A 19494-nucleotide genomic window follows, 5' to 3' on the forward strand; every position below is an offset into this window, starting at 1 on the left:
GCATATCTTCTAAAGAAGAAGAAACAAGAAAATCAATATTAAAGAGGTTTATTGCAGCTTATAAGTCAATGCCAAAGTTGTGGAATATCACATTGAGAGAGTATTCCGATCGAGACAAAAAAAGACTCAGATACGAAGCTTTGCTTCAAATTAAATTTTGGTACGTTTAAAGGCACAAGCCAGTATTGAAGATGTGAAAAAGCAAATTAATACACTACGTAGTAATTACAGGAAGGAATTGAAGAAAATAAAAGACTCTAAGCGCATTGGTAGTAGTGCTGAAAGTGTGTATGGACCCAGTTCGAGAATATTTTATGAACTTCAGTTTTTAGCAGATGTTGAAATTTCGGAGAAAGGAAGAAGCTCAATAAAACAAAATGAGGTAAGTAAATAGTGTTTTATTGGAACAGGAAAGTTATATTTTACATTTTTGCCAAATGCGTTTTTAACTACTCGGCGAGCCTGTGACAATCGGTAATTAAAAATCCGGTTTGTCACTGATAAATCCTCTTGGCTAAATGGCTTCAATAAATGTTTGCTCAGCGCAAAAGGCATCATCCCCTATAAAAACGTAAAGAAATTTTTCGGCGGTATTTGGCAGTTTTGAGGCATCAGAAATATTTAACCGATTGTTTTGGAACATTTCCCAAAAATCGGTATTGTAAAGAACTCCACCATCCGATACCCGTCCGTTAGTGCCAACATCAACCATTATACAATTATAATTAGCATCTACAATCGCCATCAAAACGATGCTGTGAGTGCCCTTGTAATTATAGTACCTTGATCCAAAATTTGCTGGTTTAATAATGTGAACGTGTTTTCCGTCTATTGCCCCAAGGCAGTTCCAAAATTGCCACTTTGCCCCAGAGTCCTTTGCTATTTTCTCCCATTCGTCTCCGGTCAATGGTATCTAAAAAAACAAAGCATTTAATTCATTGATCTGTTTCCTATTGTTTCAGCGTTCTGAAGACATGCAACAAAAAGAAGGCACTGATAGAACTAAGAAAGCAACAAAAAGAAAAGCTACTGGAAACCAGGATAACTAAGATCGTCAGCAGCAATTATCCATGGCGCGTGAATATCTAACTAAAGACGATGAATAAGTATCCCATTGGAAAAATTTGGGAAGCAAAGTTGAAAAGTCTTATTGACCCACAACAACGAAGGTTGGCGGAGAAATACATAAATGATATTCTTTTCGAGGCGGAACAGGGCACCTTAACCAAAAGCTCCGTCAAAATAAATTGTGACGAAGCAAATTTTGTTGATGTATATTCAAGAGCACCATCAGTTCAAAGTTTATCATCCGCAAGTTGCAACTATAGTTACACTTCAACGCCCATGTTCTCTCCACCAATGCCATTAGATGAAGCACACAACGTTAGTCAAAATCGACAATATATAGAGCTTCAAAAAGTATCCCAAAATTATCAACAAGCCCTTCAAACAGAACACACACCACAATCACCAACAGACCTTTCTACTATACCGACATATTTAAGTTCATTTAAATAAATTGTAATAGCTTCTAATGTAAAATAAAATAATAAAAAAATATATTTGTTTTATGTAAAAATAATGTTTACTTACTTTGATGTAGTCTGCCAATAATTCAATTATGGCGTTGCAAACCTCCATCACAATTTCACTTAGGGTTGTAGGAGAAATGATAGTGGAAAAGTTTAGATCCTCAAACGATCTCCCAGTAGCTAAAAATCGTAGCGTCAACGCTAGCCTTTCGTTTGCTGATATTGCTTGCCTCATGTTTGTGTCCTGTTTTTAATAATATTTATTATTGTTATTAATATTATTATATATTATTATTATTAATATTAATATTACCAATTCTGTTACTGAAATTATGATCGGTAGAATCGTTGTTTCGTGGTTCAATATTCTTTTTACTTCTTCGGCTAGTGGTAGATAATTGTGCATTTTTTCCGTAAGTTTCGCACGTAAATTTTTATCATTCGCTACGGCATTATCTATAAGGTACGTTGTTTTGGTTTGTTTATTTATTAGTAGTACTACATCTGGCCTCTTAGCTGCTACTGTTTTATCGGTTGGTATTGGTCTGTCATAGTACAGAGTGAATGTCAGTGACTGACCCTGTCAGTGACTGAGTGATGTGTGTAATATGGTTTGTCGATTCTACTTGGCTGCAGTTTATTTAAGATCTCAGTGTGGAGTATTAATTCCTTGATCCTGTATGGCAAGTAGGAATTCTTCTGTCTCTGGGTTTATCCTTCCTTGTTCGAACCATATACAGCTGATGTCTATGTTTACGTCATCCTATTATCGATTTTCTGTTATTTTAGAGTATAGTGCTTGTACGATAATAAGACCTCATCTTCCTCTTTTTCTGCTAATTGTAATTCTTGTGAGTTTGGATGTACTTAGTTTCCTGTGTTGTGTGCAAGCGAGTCTATTGAGTGCTTGTAGATCTGCCTGTTTTCAGTGTTCTATTCCAAACGAATATGTGAGGATTGCTTTGAACATGTTTCGAGAATTGAGTTTAGTCTAGTCCTCCAGTCTTTTTTTTTATTGTTTTTTAGGCTTTTTTTTGTGGTTTCTTATTAATTCTTATATTTTGATTAATACCAAGGTATTTGTATTTTTCTAGGACTGTCACGTGTTTTTTATTATTTCGTTTTAAGATAGTATTTTTTGTGTCCATCCACTTTCCTTTTTCTATATGTATGGTTTTGCGTTTGTGTATAGCAAATTATATTTATTTAATATTTCTATTGAAGTTGTTGTTGAGTTTTCGTTGATTTTAATGTCAATCATGTAAAACAGATGGTTTATTGCCTAAAATCTAAATGCTTAATAGTAAATCCATATTTGATGTTTTGTCAATAAGCACCCTCTTTGACCAATGAGCTGTGAAAGGCCAAATGCCCTCAAATTAATTAAACGATAAGCCATGAATAAAGCATAAAAATATTTAAAAATAGATAGCCTCAGAACATTTTGAATATAACAAAAATTTTAAACAACTTAAGATTCTATTTAAAAGTTCAAAAGTACAAAACATTGATACCTAGTTTGCATATTAAAAAGGTATATTGTAAGAAATATTAGATCAGAAAACTGCCACAGCAGCGAAACACCTATGTACAGGTTAGCAAGAGACTTATCTAAATATAGTAATAATATAGATTACAAATATTTTGATTGAAAATAAAACAGAATATAGAAGATGATTTGGCTATGTATATTTTGTTTTAAATGCATAATAATTTTAACATCAATATTAAGAGTAACCATTTACAAATGAACGATCTTTGTTTGGCCAAACAATTGCTCCTTTAATCTAGCTCCAAGATCCTCGCTGACATTACTAAACATTTCGGCAGTACGTTCTTGAATATCTCGTTTGGCTAATTTTATAGTACTGGCCAAATTGTTAACCTAATAAAGAAAAATTAATCTTGCATCATAAACTGTTATATAATTTAATTACCAATCTAGTTTTCTCGTCATTATTTAAAACCCGTTCCCAAAACACTTTTGGCTGTGAGTAGTTATCTTCATCAAAGAACTCTGGATAATAGTCTTCTTTTCCTTCAAACTGTTGTGGTGGAGGTGTCCAATTTGCTGCTTCAGGGTCTGGATGCGGCCCTCCAAAGCTGTTGGGATAATAGTTGGGTGCTCCTCCTTGATTATAGAAGCTCATAAGTCCATCTCTTTGGAAGTTGTTCTACAAACGACAATGATCTACTTAGAAGTAATTAAAGATGTTTTAATACTTACTCTAGGATTCACCGGTTTATTAACAGGCAATTGCTGAAAATTGACTCCGACTCTATATCTATGTGCATCTTGATATGAGTACATTCTGGCTTGCAACATTCTATCTGGTGAATCTCCTATTCCGGGTGTTAAGTTATTTGGACTGAAGGCTAATTGTTCGATTTCTGCGAAGTAGTTGCTTGGGTTGCGGTTTAAATAGAACTTTCCAACTTTAATTAAAGGGAAATCCTTATGAGGCCACACCTAAAATGTTAGAAAATAATATGAGAAAATGCCGATAATAAGCTGTACTTTTTCAATGGGTTGCTATTTTTATAAACTAAAGATCCAATCCAAGAACACTAAAGAAATGCTTGCTTATTATTTTCTAAAGAGTATACGTTATACAATTCTGAAACTTGCAGATTCAATTTGAGATTTAATGAGATCTTTTTTTTTGGGAAATATTTCCTAGCTTTTGAGTTTCTTAACTTTTAACGCTAAAATAAATAAAATTGTAATTTCTTACTTTAGTAAGATCAAACACGTTAAACTTTTGCTGCTTTGCCTGTTCCGGTGTCATAACTTGAATATAAAAGGTCCAAGAGGGATAATCATCATAATCTTTAGCATTTTCGATAGCATTATACAGATCCCTTATAGCGTAATCTGGATCCTCTCCCGCAATTCTTTCTGCTTCATTAGGATCTTCAAAGTTTTCAATGCCTTTAAAATACAAATTAATTAAAATAAAAATCAGACTGCTACATTTAAATGTTTGTTTCCTTAGAAATGAGATAACATCAGAAAATATGAACTGTCACTCAGTAACGAAAGCTCTGACCCAATATGTGTTTTAATTATCCCGCGCGTTTACATTACAGAGATACCAGAGTATTCGATTTTTTAAAAAGCGATCTAATGTTTAGTACGAGACTACGTATTATTCTATTGTTATGCTCTGGTTTAAAATGATTAATTAAAAATAGAAATTAACTTCCTGTGGGGTAATATACTTATTAAATTTGTAATAATCAAATATTTACATATTATTTTTGAAGGGATTTCGTTGTTATCAGATTAAATCTTTCTTTCACATTGTTATAATGAATTAACTTTACTATTTATGCTTAATTTGATTAGAAATAGTTTAAAAGAATATTAAAAATAGACCAAAAATGGTGTAGTATGATCCGTTAATTTTTCTTGTTCATCTTTTGAGTGCTTTGTCCTTTATATTGAACGTCTTAAGGTCTAGTTATTGTTTCCATATATTTCAATTAGATTGCTGTAGAGCATTGGTGGACTGAGTTTACTCGGACTATATTTAAATAAAAGTAGTAAGTCCAAGGATTGCCTTGTTTTGTTTGTTTTGAGAGCTAAAATGGTTATTCTTTCTATATTATTTTTTAAACTATGATTTGTTTATTCTCTCATATTACTCTTTGAATACTTATGATCTAAGATAGCCTAACAAATTGGGGCTGATAAAAGTTGGTCCTCTAAAAATAGATAAAAATATGGTATTTGTAGTACAGGGAAGTATGGGGCTTACTATTCTGTAGACTGTACTCTTTTATTTATATCTAGTTGCAGTTACTTCTTTATTGTCTTCTTCATAAAAATCAAAGTTTTTTAGTATTTGCTTTACAGCATAAACCCATCCATTTGTTTATTGATTCCTTTGATTTTTTGATTGACTTTGATTGACAGCGAATGTCATTTACCAACCAGAGCTCCATATTTCTTATGTGTAATCGCGCTATTGTATTTCGATTTATTGGTATGATGTTTACTAATTTATTCGTAACTTCCTTTATATTGATAACAATTCAGTATATATTTTTTTATAAAAGGCAAAAACACAAAATCTACAGAATCACAAAAATCAAAAAAAATGTGTTTTTGCTTTTATAAAAACGTATGGCCAGCATCTTTGGGAAAATGGATGAAATTTTCGAGTTACTTAAGTATATAGTTAACGAAAAAGTTTAGTTGACTTTGTCTAGCTAAGGAAAGGTACAGCACGTATTGTTTGACTCGGTTGCGCAGTAAATTTGTTTACACCGCTGCCAAAGCAACGATATCGATCGCCCCGATTTGCATATATATTGCATAACAGTGCCGTTGCGTTAATTCTTATATTTGTGTTCTGTGCCTTTTACTTTTCTGAAATTAAAATTAAAAAAAGGCGCGCTACTGTCGCTAATCGCGCGTTATTAGAGGACAAAACTTGGCGCAGCTTTGAAACAGATGGTGTACCTTTCCTTAGCTAGACAAACTCTACCAATACACGATTTATAGTAATTTAGGTTATGCTTATTCGATTTAAATAAAAACGATACTCAGCATTCATGCCGTTTATCTGAGACCACTTTCTTGAGATCACTGAAGTCGATTCGTGTTTTTGTCAGATTTAAACAATTGGGTCAGAGTAATGTATAAGCCTTAAGAATGTTAGTTCCTAAAATAGTCAAACTTGAATGAATCTTGTTACTTTTTAAACTCATAACTTAGTATAATATTTACCTTGATCAGTTTTATAAATAAATTTGCACCAAGTAAGTTTCCTGTTCTTATCAATAAGTGAAAATGTATGGGAACCATAACCGTGTTGATGACGGTGTCCTTTGGGAATACCTCTGTCAGAAAATAGAATCATAACCTATAAATAAATAATGAACATAAACGTAGATAGATAGTTAAAATATAATCGTTTTTTACCTGATGCACACACATTGGGGTCAAAGAAAGATAATCCCAAAAAGCGTCCCAATCTCTCAGATTGGTGACAGGGTTTCTTTTCTGGCTGTGGATGAACATCGGAAACAAAATTGGATCTCTCATGAAAAAGACTGGAGTGTTGTTCCCAACAAGATCCCAAATTCCGTCTTCAGTGTAGAATTTTATAGCGAAACCTATGTTAAATATCACGTTTATTAGCTTTGGACTTGCATATAGTTTGTACTTGTATAAAATTTTTTTTTTTAGTTTATTGGGTTTTAAAGAAACAACATAAAGAATACTATTTTTATAATTAAATTGAATAATTGTACCTCTAGGATCTCGAACTGTATCTGCTGAACCCATGTTGCCTGCCACAGTAGAAAACCTACATATTAATATTTAGTAAGTGTTTATATCTACAAAAATAGTATAAGTTGTCGGAAATCGATTAAAAGAGATGGGTTATAAAAAATAAAACTTCAATTTTGTGTATTTTAAAGCCTAAGAAACTGAACATAATTACGTAATCTAAACATATAATCTGATAGTTGAAGAATTTCAATAAAAATTAAATTACCAAAAAAAAAAGATTTTGACCAGTATGTGAGCTTAAGTCCGAATTTTACCATCTATTTGATAATCAAAGTTGAAATCCTATTAAAGACAGTTCTGTACCAACTAAATGTATTTACTGTGTTGCTTTACATACATTTTCATCCAACATAATCGTAGATTTTGTTTTGTAGTAAATAACTATCTTAGTTCTTTTACTTCCTTTAAGTTCTACGTGTTATGATGTTTTTATGTCTCACATAATTTAATTAGTATACATGTTACAATTCTTCTTCTTCCAATCTTTATGACATGAATATTCTTACACAGGTATACTTTCAAGATGTATGATGTACAGAAATTAGAGAGGCAGAGTCAACATCTATAACTATCGATGTTTTGTGTGACAAATAATTAAGCATTAATGCAACAATTAATTCTTAATGGTTTCTACACTTCATCGATGTTTTTTAGATATTGGGTTTAAAAGTCTCACCGTCCTTGTCGAGGTTTTGAACACCACCAAGTTTGATTTATTAATTTGCTTTTTGTCCTACGATTTGTTTTTTTAGTAAATATTGTTTTTTTTTAAGCTTTAAATTATCAACTTGCAATAAAAAAATAATATTATTTTCAGTTGAGTAGCTTAGAACAACGTGGAAAATTCTCGTAGTAGTGCTAAAGAAATTTGATAGTTGATGCAAGTAGGGGAAAGGTGTAGAAAACGACATAGTGGGGTAAAATGACATACTTATTATATGTAACGTCGTAAGAATATACGCATGCGCTAAATTAGATCATAAATTATTTACCCAACAGGTTCCAACCACTTCAGTTTGTCTCTGCTCACTAACGGAGGTGTACGCTCGATATTTCTAAATTTGTGGTGCAAAAATATTTTTCGCGCTTTTTTAATTTGGTTATACTACTAGACAACATTTCGCTAGGTAAGTTGTTTTATTTTAACTGATTATTTAAACTATTTTTTTTAACATTTAGTAATAAAAGATTTACAAGAGGAATAAGGCAAATATTAGAAAAAATATTTTTTTTGTTTTCTCTAGTCGTGTAAAATGACATAGTGCGTTGTCGGCTAAAATGACATAGTATGTCATTTTGCCCGACTTATAGAAATAATGTTTTTATTTGTTATTGCAGATTGTCATGCCCCGATTGTACGAAAGAAAGACAAATAGGCAGTCATGGAGTACAGATTCGATGTTAAAAGCCATAGAAGCGGTCAATAATGGTGAAATGGGCTGGTTAAAGGCATCTAAGACTTACGGGGTACCACAAGCAACCCTACGAAGACATGCTTTAAAAACAAATAAAACAATAAATACGGGGGAAAAACGCCTCGGTAGATTTAAGCCTACTTTTCCACCAGAAGTAGAACGGCAGTTAGTTGAACATCTAAAACTTCTAGAGTCAAGATTTTTTGGACTCAGAAGGAAGGATGTGTTAAGCTTGGCCTACCAGTTAGCTTTTAAAAATGGCTTTCAACATAACTTTAACCGTAAGAAGAAAACAGCAGGAAAAGATTGGCTGCGAGAATTCCGAAGAAGAAATCCGGATATAGCATTACGTAAGCCAGAGGCGACATCTGCTGCTAGAGCCCAGGCTTTTAACAAACCACAGGTTGCTCGTTTTTTTGAGATTCTAGAAAAGGTGATTAAAAAAGAAAATATCAATCCACTTAACATATATAACGTTGATGAATCAGCACCCTCTACTGTGCAAAAGCCTCAAAAAATATTTGCAACAACAGGTCGTAAGCAAGTAGGAGCCATAACCAGTGCCGAAAGGGGATCCCATGTAACCGTTGCTTGCTGCATGTTCCAATGGTAATTTTATCCCACCAGCCTTAATATTTCCCAAAAAAAAACATGAATAACGAACTTACTGATAATGCTCCCCCAGGGACTCTTGGCATTGCTCAGGAGTCTGGTTGGATGACTGGACCAGTATTTTTGCAATGGTTAAAACATTTTCAAAAGTTTACGAAGGCCTCATCAGACGAAAAGGTGCCTTTAATTGTTGATGGCCATAAGTACCTTGATGGTCTAATTTTCTCAAAAAAATATGGTATTGTTCTGCTCTGCTTGCCTCCTCACTGCACCCACCGACTGCAGCCCCTTGATGTTTTATTTTTCGGTCCCTTAAAAACCTATTTCGATCAAGCTATAACCAAGTGGCTTAAGGCATATCCAGGCAGAGTTGTAACGCAATTTCAAATAGGTGCCTTACTTACTGAAGCATATGAAAAAGCTGCCACTATTCAAAATGCAACCAACGGCTTTTCTAAAACCGGAATACGCCCACTAAATCCTGATGTATTTCCAGAAAACGTGTTTCAAGCAGCAGAGACAACAAATATTCCAGAATCTGAAGGTAATATAAATATAAAAAACACTCTAGCTGAAGAACCTTCCGCAGCACTATCTCTACAAACTTCAAGCGGGATGGGCAATTTAAAGGACGTAACCAATCTTCAAAAAGTAATCCCCAGCACATCAGATCAACAAAATAAAAGTTTACTTGCCGTTACTGTCTCCGATCTGAGTCCCATTCCAGTAGGACCATTATCTCAGGCCAGGGCAAGAGGAAGCCGAGAAAGCGTCAGGGAACTACCGTGCTAAATTCTACTCCAAATTTGGAGGAAGCAAAATCAAGAACTACACCCACAGTCGAAATATTTGTTGACACTGACTCTGAATCGGAAAACAACCCATTCTTAATAGAAGACGACGAAAATGGTACTTGCATTTACTATGTGGAAGAGTTTAAAAGGTCAAAGGCAAAGGAAATTTGGCTGCAATGTTGTTCTTGCTCGAAATGGGCACACGCTGAGTGTGCTGGAGTCGACAAAAAAACTAAGATGTTTATTTGTGAACTGTGTTGCGATAATTAATTTTCTACAGAAATTTTTGGCAATATTTAATAGGTATGTCATTTTACCCACTTAGGAGGGTAAAACGAACTTTTACTTTTTTAAATTAAATACCTTTAAAATGAGAATTTTTTTTTGAGTTTTTTTAGTGATTTTTATTTTGAAAAATAGAGTAGAGATGCCTGTATTTTTTTGTTACTTTTGTAGAATTAAAATATTTTTTGTTCATAGACAATTTTGATTGTTGAAAACCCTATGTCATCTTGTACACCCTTCCCCTAGATTAATTAATAAATATACTTATATAAAAAAAATATTTTTTATAGAATACCTTAAAAGAGTAAAACATTAAAAACAGTAAATTTTCAGAAATATCTAATAGTATTATTAAAAGTACTAATGAATTAATAATTTTAGAGCAGCTTCTAGACCTGGATAAAATCAACATTTGGTCAATTCTTTTAGCAAAAATCACTGAAGCTATGATGCTTCTTTTAAAATGCCCGATACAGAAGAAATCGCTAGGTTAATTAAACAATTTAAAACAAATGGAACTGGTCACGATACCACATATTCCACTAATACTGGCCTATATTGTTATTAATCAAGTCAATGGAAAATTAGCACTATTACTCCTATGGCAAAAAACAACGATCCTAAAGTGCTCTCTGACCTAAGACCTATAAGCATTCTTCTTGGACTTTCCAAATTATTTATTTTAAAAAATATTTTTTTTGTTTATTTATCGATTTATTATTATTATTATAATTAATTTAAGAAAAATATATAAAATCTTTGATGGCGCTTGATGGCGTGCATCGAAAGATGGATGAATTTCTGGAGAAACCGGTAGACTAAGCAGCGAATAGGTAGATCAATAGCAAGACATAATAAAAAAGATAAGTTTGTCGAAATACTTCATAAGACGTAAAAGTGAAGGAACAATGATAGTACCTGCCAACACGTATTTCTGTTTTTTGGCTTCTTTAGGGCGGGGCAACCATAAAAACAAAAGAAAATAAGATGCTAGATCACGAACAGTATTAAACAACTGCCTCAAATACCTGAAAATGCACTGGTATATCCTACATGCATGAAGATGTCTCAAGGGTTCAGATTCTATAAATAGACCTATTGCTAGGAGCTTAACTTAAATAACCTTAATACCCAAAAAGCGAATATGCATCTAATTTTCTATTGTTATTAACTGGTTTAAGTAATTTTAAGTTGTCTATCCCTACAAAGTGACCAATATTTAAAACGTGTTCAGCCACACTTGACTATTGCATTTGTATTTGTCGAACACAGCAAAAATATCATCAACATATCTTGATTAAACTCGTTGAAAGTATTGGAATGTATTTTTTGCATTTAACTCAAAACGGTTCATCAAGAGCTCTGCTAGGAAGGGAGAGAGAGATCCATGGCTGTACCTTCCAGTTGTTCATAGTATGAGTTGTTATATCGAAAAATATTTTGTGACATACAAAGTTTTGTTAATTTAATTATTTCTTGGATATTATCGAAACCATTACCTTCAAGTTCAATCAGATATTCCAAAGTTTCTGGTATGGGAATGCTTGGGATCAAAGAAGAAACATCGAAAGAAACAAGAATTTAAACGATATAATTTTGGAATTGTTGGGTTCGAAAGTTGTAACTTGAATTTTTCTGAAGAGGAAACAAGGTTTTTGCAGTCATCTCATGCTCTCTTAACCTGCGAAATCATTTTTGATAAAGGGTTTTTAGAAAGCTTTTTTTAAGGGCCATTCTCAATAAGATCAGCAACTCGTTTAAAATATTCTAGTTTGTCTAAAATAACAACTTTGGTTCCCTTGTCAGCTTTTAAATAGAAACAATATTTTTCTCTCAGTCATTTAACAATATTAGAACCCGATGTGTTTTTTGATTTAGTAAGATTCTTTGTAATTTGGTTGCGAATCGTTTCTCCAGCAAAACCTTTCGATGATTCCGGCAAGTACTGAATTGATGATTCAACACTTACTATAATCTCTTCCAGTTTTTGCAATTTGAAACTGGTGCAAAGTTTAGACCTTTATTGAGAACATTAAGTTCTTTCCTATCAAATGACTGAGAGGATTGATTTTCAACAATATTAATGGGTTTTTCCTTTTGTGATTTATCCTTCGCACTCGCTAACTTTTTAAGTTTTTTGTTTAGTGAAGAAAATTTGCTAATGTAATTGTAGTAACATATTTCTTTGAAAATTGCTCCATGCTTGATACTCTAAATCAGTTTGTCTAAAAATAAGTTTTTTAAAAAGTGTGTATGCTTCTAATTCTAAAATACTACGTTTACTATATAAATTTTTAATTTCTAAATCTAGTCATTCTTGCTTGACAAAAACTTCAGCCTTTTTGGCAAATTAAGATTTACTTTATAAAGATACATGAATAAACTTTGGAAAAACTGAAAGGCGTTTGCAAGATTTTAGAAATCAAACATCTGCATTAATTAATCTAATTTTAGTACTGATCTTAAAATCCAAATTCTGTTCCGTTGACCGTGAAGCCATCCTGATAGTCCTATGGTTGGAACCTTTGCTGTGATGCTCAAATTACGAGACAGTTTTACCACTAACCAAAACTCTTTATCTTTAATCCAGACACGTGTTTCGCTAATGATGTTAGCATCTTCGGGAGAAGATTAAAACTATTTACAGATCTCCTTAGATTGTTTCTATTTAAAAGCTGACAAGGGAAACAAAGTTGTTATGTTAGGTAAACCAGAATATTTTAAACGAGTTGATGGTCTTTTTGGAAATGGCCTCTTGATGATTTCGCATCGATTTCGAAAAGAAAATTTTTATTTCTTTCGATGTATCTTCTTTGTTCCCAAGCATTCCCATACCAGAAACTTTGGAATTTCTGATTGAACTTCTGGAAAGTAATGGTAAGTAATGGATAATATCCAAGAAATAATTAAATTAACAAAACTTTGTATGTCACAAAATATTTTTCAATATAACAACTCATACTATGAACAACTGGAAGAAACAGCCATGAGTAATTACCTCTCTCCTTTCCTAGCAGAGCTCTTTATGAACCGTTTTGAGTTAAATGCAAAAAATACGTTCCTTTACTTCCGACGAGTTTGGTTACGATATGTTTGCTGTATTCGACAAAAGCAAATGCAATATTGGTAATTTTGTAGAACAACTCAATAACTGTTTTCCATCTATTAAATTCACCTTCGAACAAGAAACAAATAACCAGCTTCCATTCTTAGATACTCTTCAATCTTAAAGTCATCAAAAATAATAATAGTTTAGGAAGAATAATAGTTAGTAGAATTTGATATTTATAGAAAAGAAACAAATACTTTTAGTTACATAACTAGTGACTCAAACCATTGTTTTTAACATAAAATGGCTAGCATGAAGAAAATAAGCAAACTTTTGTTGCAATACCATACGATCCTATCTTGACGAGAGGCTTCGATAGAGTTTTCAAAGACTTAGGTCTAAGAATGATCTATCAAAGTTCAGCCAAGTTACGAAATCTTTCAGCAACCCCAAAAGATAAAATAAAGACCAATGAAAAGTCTGGGATCTATGAGATTAATTGCAACGATTATGATAAAAAGTACATAGGACAAAACAGAAAATCAATTAATGTCAGATTTAAAGAACGTGTAGCTCATGTGAAATATGGAAGAGTTGAAAAGTCAAGTGTGGCTGAACATGTTTTAAGTACTGGTCACTTTGTAGGGATAGACAACTTAAAATTACTTAAATCAGTTATTAACAATAGAAAATTAGATGCATACGAAAGTTTAGCAATATTCAAAAATCAAAAAACATTCTTAACGGGATTAAGGTCCAATCCCTTATAGTGAATTATATAGTTTAGTCAGTATTTAAAATTTGTTTCGTCATGCTTCATTGCTTTTTCCGCTCTATTAGTTACATCATTAGTATATAAGGACATCTGTAAGTACTTTTAGTTTAGTTTTAATCTTGATTAATTTTTGGATGCTATCATCGTTAGCGAAACACGTGTCGAGATTAAAGATTAAGAATTTTGGTTAGTGGTAGAACTGTCTCGTAATTTGAGCATCACACCAAAGGTTCCAACCATAGGACTATGTTAGTAGGTTACAAGTAAAAAACGAAAATGGAAAAAGGTCAGTTTTAAAATTATCTTATAAGTATGGGCTTGGTATCGCCCTTAAAAAATTATCACCATAATTGCTTATTTATCATTCTAAATTTCGAGGAATCAAAAATTAGTTCTAACAAAGAATTAAATTATTATGTTTATTTAAGTATTAATAAAACATACCTTACAGCGATTGGAGTTTTTTTTCCAACAAACTCAAAAACTGAGGAGCTTGTGTATTCACTAAGTTCTTTAATGCATTCGAAGACACCAAATGCGCCAGCCCCTTTCGCATGAACAATCCTCTCTGGAATTCTCTCTCTAAAATATTATTTTACTATAGTTTAATAAATGAATGAAATCATTTCTAATAAAACACTTTCTTTTAAATTTGTAAAAAGTTATATGCTTTTAATTAAATAAAGTAAATTAATTAACTATTTATGTTACTTACCTATGGAAATGACTTAGGTGCTCGATCATCTGCCAGTCTCTAAGTGGAATTAGTCCATACTTGCCAACTGTCAAACTAGTCATGGTATTGACAATTCCAATTCCAGCGCTGTTTGTCGCATAACCAATTTTGTTCTTTAAAATATAATATAGTTCATAATTTTTTTCAGAGATATGATGGATTTATTGTAGCAAATTTATGGTAATACATGTTTTCTACATAACGCGTGTCAGATGGTTTTTTGTATCTATTTGTTATTATTATCAAACTGCTTCAAAGGAAACCAAAGTAAGCTTTTATGATATAAGATTTCACTCTGGTTTGCTCTATTTATATTAATTATTAGTTTGCTCTAATATTACATTATCATAATAAGCATCAAGTTTTGTATAAAATAATTTAAATTTATAAAAAAAAGTTGCTAATGAGCCCTTGTAAAACATAAAAATCAAAGCGGAAAAACGTAATAAGTATTTTTTTTAATAAATTTAGCTTATAACTGTAGTATTTATAACTGAAACAATGCCAGGAAAAGGTGTGATATGTCAGTAAAAAATGCAATATTTATATGCAGGGCAATAAAGTAGCAACTCCTTGCGGTAAAAGGTAAGAACCTGTTGAGTAATGTTGAAAAGCATACCAAATACCAAATATCTAATTATTGTAATACGTTTATATTAAAAAGTAGTTAGTTTAGATTTCAAAACTACTAGAATTATTTTAATCTAGTTGTAACGGACACAGAAAACTGTGATTTGGAAAAACTAAAAATATTCCTTACAATATTTGAGGTTATATGAGGGAAACAGAGCCTGATTCAAATCACAAAACAGTTTTACTACTATCCAAAACTTTTATTTAAGTCCTTAAAATTATTTTTCTATTGGTTAAAACGATGTAGGATTAAAGCAATACAGCGTAGAATTCAGATATCTGAACATATTTCTGTAGATAAAAGGTATAAATATTTAAACACAAATTGAGCTATGCAGTGTACACTTTTTAAACACAATTTTGTAAATGTACAATTTTTTAACACATCAAATCCTTCAAGGGTACATTAAGCCATTAGTAGAAGTAAAAAGTAGTTGTTTGCAGAGTTTAATTTAAAAAAATATATGAACTGTTGAAAGACATACATCCTAAAGTATTGTATTGTGTACCAAATTCAATATTACTTTTGGCTAGGCACGCGGTGATATCTGTATATGCGGTAAGTTTAAATAAATGCATACCAGAATGAACCAGAAATTAAAAAGCTGCAGGTAGTACAAAAATATCAGTTAACAAAAGCCGATCAAATTTACACCAAATAAAGAAAGACCCGATTAGAAGTCGATAAAATGTAGAAGTTAAAGCATTATGCATAGACTATGGAAGAAACTTATCTATGCCAAAAATCAGCACTAATGATGTATACTTTAATCGTCGGTTGTCATTATTTTCATTTATTGTCCACAGATAGTCAGATTCTGGGGTATTGTTTTATTCATGCCAGGAGAATGTTGGAATAAAAGCTGCTAATGGAATAAACTTAATTTTCTTTAAAAATTCAATCATTAATTTACCTTCTGAGGTTGAACATTTGAATGTATTTTGTCATTCTTGCCAGAAAATGAACTACATATTTTCTAAATTGTGTTTAGAAAATGTTTAAACTTAACTATAATATTAACATTTCCTACTCGTGGGCATTTTTATGTGGAGTGCGATAATAGGATGAAACTTTTAAAACGAAAATATCTAGAAGAAGTTCGAGCAGACTGGTTTCGTCACATGAAAAATGGTCCAGTTTATAATTAGAAACTAGAACGAACTTTCGGAATGTAGAATATTTTAAAAAAGTCCGTTTAAAACTCGACCAATCAAGGAGTTCAAGGTAGAGAAAAATCATTCCAAATTATTATTTTAATCCTATTATTATTTTAAACCGTAATCCTATAATGGTTCATGTGAATCGTCCAGTGATAATACCGCTTAAAAAAAATTACTGGACATCCTCACCCTAACGGATAATTTCATCTAGCAACTGCTTACGTTAGAAATGACCTTTTTTAAATGCACTTACAACTTTACCATATCCAAGTGGCCAAAGAAATTTGAATGCGCAGTGGCAAAACCGGTTGATGATGGCTTTTGCTCATGTTAAAACCTGTTAGTTTTTATCGCAGTGTTATAGCCGAGTATTACAATCAAGATCAGTTAAGTAATAATGCCAAGTGTTTTTTGGACATTTTTCTTCAACTTTTCAAATGTCTTTTAAAAATAAATTACTAATTGGTCAGAGTCGTGAAATAATTAGCAATTTATTTAATTTGATGGAAACGAGGTAGTGGTTATATTAATTCATCTCATATCCATACTAAAGGATGGAGTGAAGAGAATTTGAAAGATATTAAAAAACTGATAGTCACAGGAATCGATGAAAATGGATTTGTTCCCAATGAATTCCCCTTATGTAGGTTGGGAATCAAATACCATAAGTCGGGACTCATCATCATGACATGAATTACGAAAATTATAAAAAGTGGGTCATGGAGAATCCTATTCCAAATTTAAAAACAAATACTATGGTTGTAATCGACAACTTTGTCAAGGAATGCAGAAATGTAAAAACGGACTTGCATGTAATAAATTTATATTAAAGGCAAAATATAATAATAAAGAATCACAAACCAAAGTATGAATTGTCATGACGTCTTATGAGTACTACCATATCATCCAGATTTAGACCCAATTGAGCTTATTTGAGCTAAATTAAAGGCATATGTGGCAAACAAGCATAATAATATTTCAACAAACCATCGGTCGATATTATTGTTAATCAGCTTTTTATTAATGTAGAAAGTGGTACAGATATTGAACAAAATAGTGAATTGTCTGGAATAGAGGAAATACCTGAGGAGAATTATGGACCACAAAATTTAACTGTCGAAGAGCACAAAACCTACATATCTTAATTTGTCAATTTGTAATTTTTTAATTATTTACAATTATAATATATTTTAAAATGTTTAATATTATTACAAAATTTATAATCACGGCTAAAATAGGTCGAGTGTAAACTGAGTCAAAAGATTTTTTTTTAAGTTTATCATTTTCTGTCCCTGTTGCCTAATGACTCTTCTACTCTTTCGTCTGCGCATTTCATCGGTCTTTTGGAAATGGTTAAGTTATAGTTAAAGTGTTTAGTGATGTTTCTTTTTTTACATGATCTACCGATATTGGCTGAAAATCGTACAGATCTGCAAATTACAAAAATTTTGCACATCAAAAACATGCAGATATTTTGAGTTTAAATTTGTTACTATACTTACCTTTCATAAATATTTTTATAGATTTATTAAGTGTATAATATTAATTAATACATAATATCAAATTTTGTGTTTCAACACAGTGGAAAAACGCATTCAATCATGACATACCATTCTTCATTGGTTATTTCGTAGTTACCCGAAATTAATAATTATTAAAATTAATCTTTAATCTAAGGTGCAAATTCAAGTTTGTATTTAAACTTGATTTACTAGTTTTAAAAATTATATGTCACGAAAATTGTGGAAATTGACAATCGTTTTCTGAAAAATTTGTCAAAGATAACTTTCCTTTGTGGTCTTTATTTCAAAATAATGCTTAGAAATGAATTCTTAGAATATTAATTATTAAACTTATAGTTTTCAAAATTCTCATACGAGCCAACTTTACGTTGGACATATTGCAAAAATATTACATTTATAAATATATTACATAGACTGCTCTAGGTAGGAACCGTAAAACCGTATAGAGGCTTATATTGAAACAGAGGATAATAAACTTTCTACTATAATAGGGCATAATAAACTACAACATTTGTTATTTGTCAGAGTGCTTGCAAGAAAATCGAGCGCCCTTTAACATTTTTACATTACATATTTATAACATTACATTATTAAGAATAAGAGACCAATAATTAAAGAATAATCCAAAGAATTGTCTTGAACTATGTTTTAATAATAATATATTTAGAAGAAGCATTCAAAGTTTACCCAAAGTAATAAAATGTATTACATCAAAAATATTATTAGTTAAAATTTTATAGTTTTAAACGAAAAAAATATCAGATTTTATAAATTTTATTTAAATGTTTGGTTAATAAAAAAATTTACTTACCTCATTTTTCGTTTTCCACTTCTCCAATTGTTGGGCTGCTGCATCACGTTTAGACATTTTAATTATTAAAAAGTTACAAATATGAATAATACAGAAAGATGCACCTGTAACTTCTTAGTTAAAGGGGTTAATAAAACAATAAGAAAAACTGATACTCTTCAGTATTTATATGTGACTTAGTTTGCATAAAAGTAGGGCATGCACGTGTGTATTTTGCAAGGACTGATAGCTATATTTTTCTCACTGGTTAGTGGTTTTTGGTTGAACTTATCAGCCAACAAACAATGGGAAGCGAAGCCATTTCTTGTTTATTATATTTTTTTTAAGAAGACACTAGTGGGACTGGAACCTTTAGTGTAAATTAAAAATAAGAAAAATAAGAGGAAAAATAATATTATTTATATAATTACCGTCAACGATAATTTATTTTCCTTTATTTGGGCGTAATATTTAAGACGTATTTATTTCTTTATCTGCTGCATATTTAACATGTAAGAATATTTACAAATACATATATTTTCATTTACCATTACCTAAAGTATTTTTTTTTAAATAAAAATGTTTCGTTTTAAAAATCGGACTCGTCACAATAATTTAATAAATATATTAATCTATTTGTTTAAATAGTTGCCAGAGTAAAATGCAGGTGTTTGGACTAAATTTGCAGATGTTCAGGTCCGGTTTTAAAATCTTTCGTTTTTTGCATATTAATTCGGCTTTAAGATTTTTATTTTATATTAAGATTGTATTATTGGTGAAAAATATTAGTTTATACTTTAAAAAGTGAATAAAATTATTTTTAAATTAATTGATGTGTAAATTTTTCCATAATGCTTACAGACTGACTAAATCTCTTGTATCTA

General features: G+C 31.3%; 2 protein-coding genes across 2 annotated transcripts; both read right to left on the reverse strand.

The window, feature by feature from the left end:
* Nucleotides 1-382: 382 nt before the first annotated feature.
* LOC126744353 (uncharacterized) lies at nucleotides 383-3052 on the reverse strand. The gene is made up of 3 exons (XM_050451729.1): nucleotides 1846-3052; nucleotides 1594-1776; nucleotides 383-913 (listed from the first exon to the last, which is right to left on the reverse strand). Exons 1-3 carry the CDS (start codon nucleotides 1936-1938, stop codon nucleotides 515-517), a joined length of 675 nt encoding a protein of 224 aa, XP_050307686.1. The 5' UTR covers nucleotides 1939-3052; the 3' UTR covers nucleotides 383-514.
* A 147-nt stretch (nucleotides 3053-3199) lies between these two features.
* LOC126744352 (catalase-like) lies at nucleotides 3200-18776 on the reverse strand. Its single transcript, XM_050451728.1, has 10 exons — nucleotides 18632-18776; nucleotides 14483-14616; nucleotides 14212-14349; nucleotides 6795-6850; nucleotides 6463-6656; nucleotides 6268-6403; nucleotides 4268-4464; nucleotides 3760-4002; nucleotides 3470-3706; nucleotides 3200-3417 (listed from the first exon to the last, which is right to left on the reverse strand). Exons 1-10 carry the CDS (start codon nucleotides 18686-18688, stop codon nucleotides 3274-3276), a joined length of 1536 nt encoding a protein of 511 aa, XP_050307685.1. The 5' UTR covers nucleotides 18689-18776; the 3' UTR covers nucleotides 3200-3273.
* Between the last annotated feature and the right edge of the window lie 718 nt (nucleotides 18777-19494).

The sequence above is a fragment of the Anthonomus grandis genome, chromosome 14 (assembly GCF_022605725.1).
Source record: "Anthonomus grandis grandis chromosome 14, icAntGran1.3, whole genome shotgun sequence".
Taxonomy (NCBI): domain Eukaryota; kingdom Metazoa; phylum Arthropoda; class Insecta; order Coleoptera; family Curculionidae; genus Anthonomus; species Anthonomus grandis.

What these genes read in the sequence shown, in the direction of transcription:
- LOC126744353 (XM_050451729.1), bottom strand. Translation starts at nt 1,938, where the DNA reads ATGCACAATTATCTACCACTAGCCGAAGAAGTAAAAAGAATATTGAAC. An exon ending in TAATTTCAGTAACAGAATTG is followed by an intron (nt 1,777 to 1,845) that starts GTAATATTAATA and finishes TATTAAAAACAG; the next exon opens with GACACAAACATGAGGCAAGC. An exon ending in TATTGGCAGACTACATCAAA is followed by an intron (nt 914 to 1,593) that starts GTAAGTAAACAT and finishes TTGTTTTTTTAG; the next exon opens with ATACCATTGACCGGAGACGA.
- LOC126744352 (XM_050451728.1), bottom strand. Translation starts at nt 18,688, where the DNA reads ATGTCTAAACGTGATGCAGCAGCCCAACAATTGGAGAAGTGGAAAACG. An exon ending in AGTGGAAAACGAAAAATGAG is followed by an intron (nt 14,617 to 18,631) that starts GTAAGTAAATTT and finishes TATATTTTAAAG; the next exon opens with AACAAAATTGGTTATGCGAC. An exon ending in AAAACTCCAATCGCTGTAAG is followed by an intron (nt 6,851 to 14,211) that starts GTATGTTTTATT and finishes ATTAATATGTAG; the next exon opens with GTTTTCTACTGTGGCAGGCA.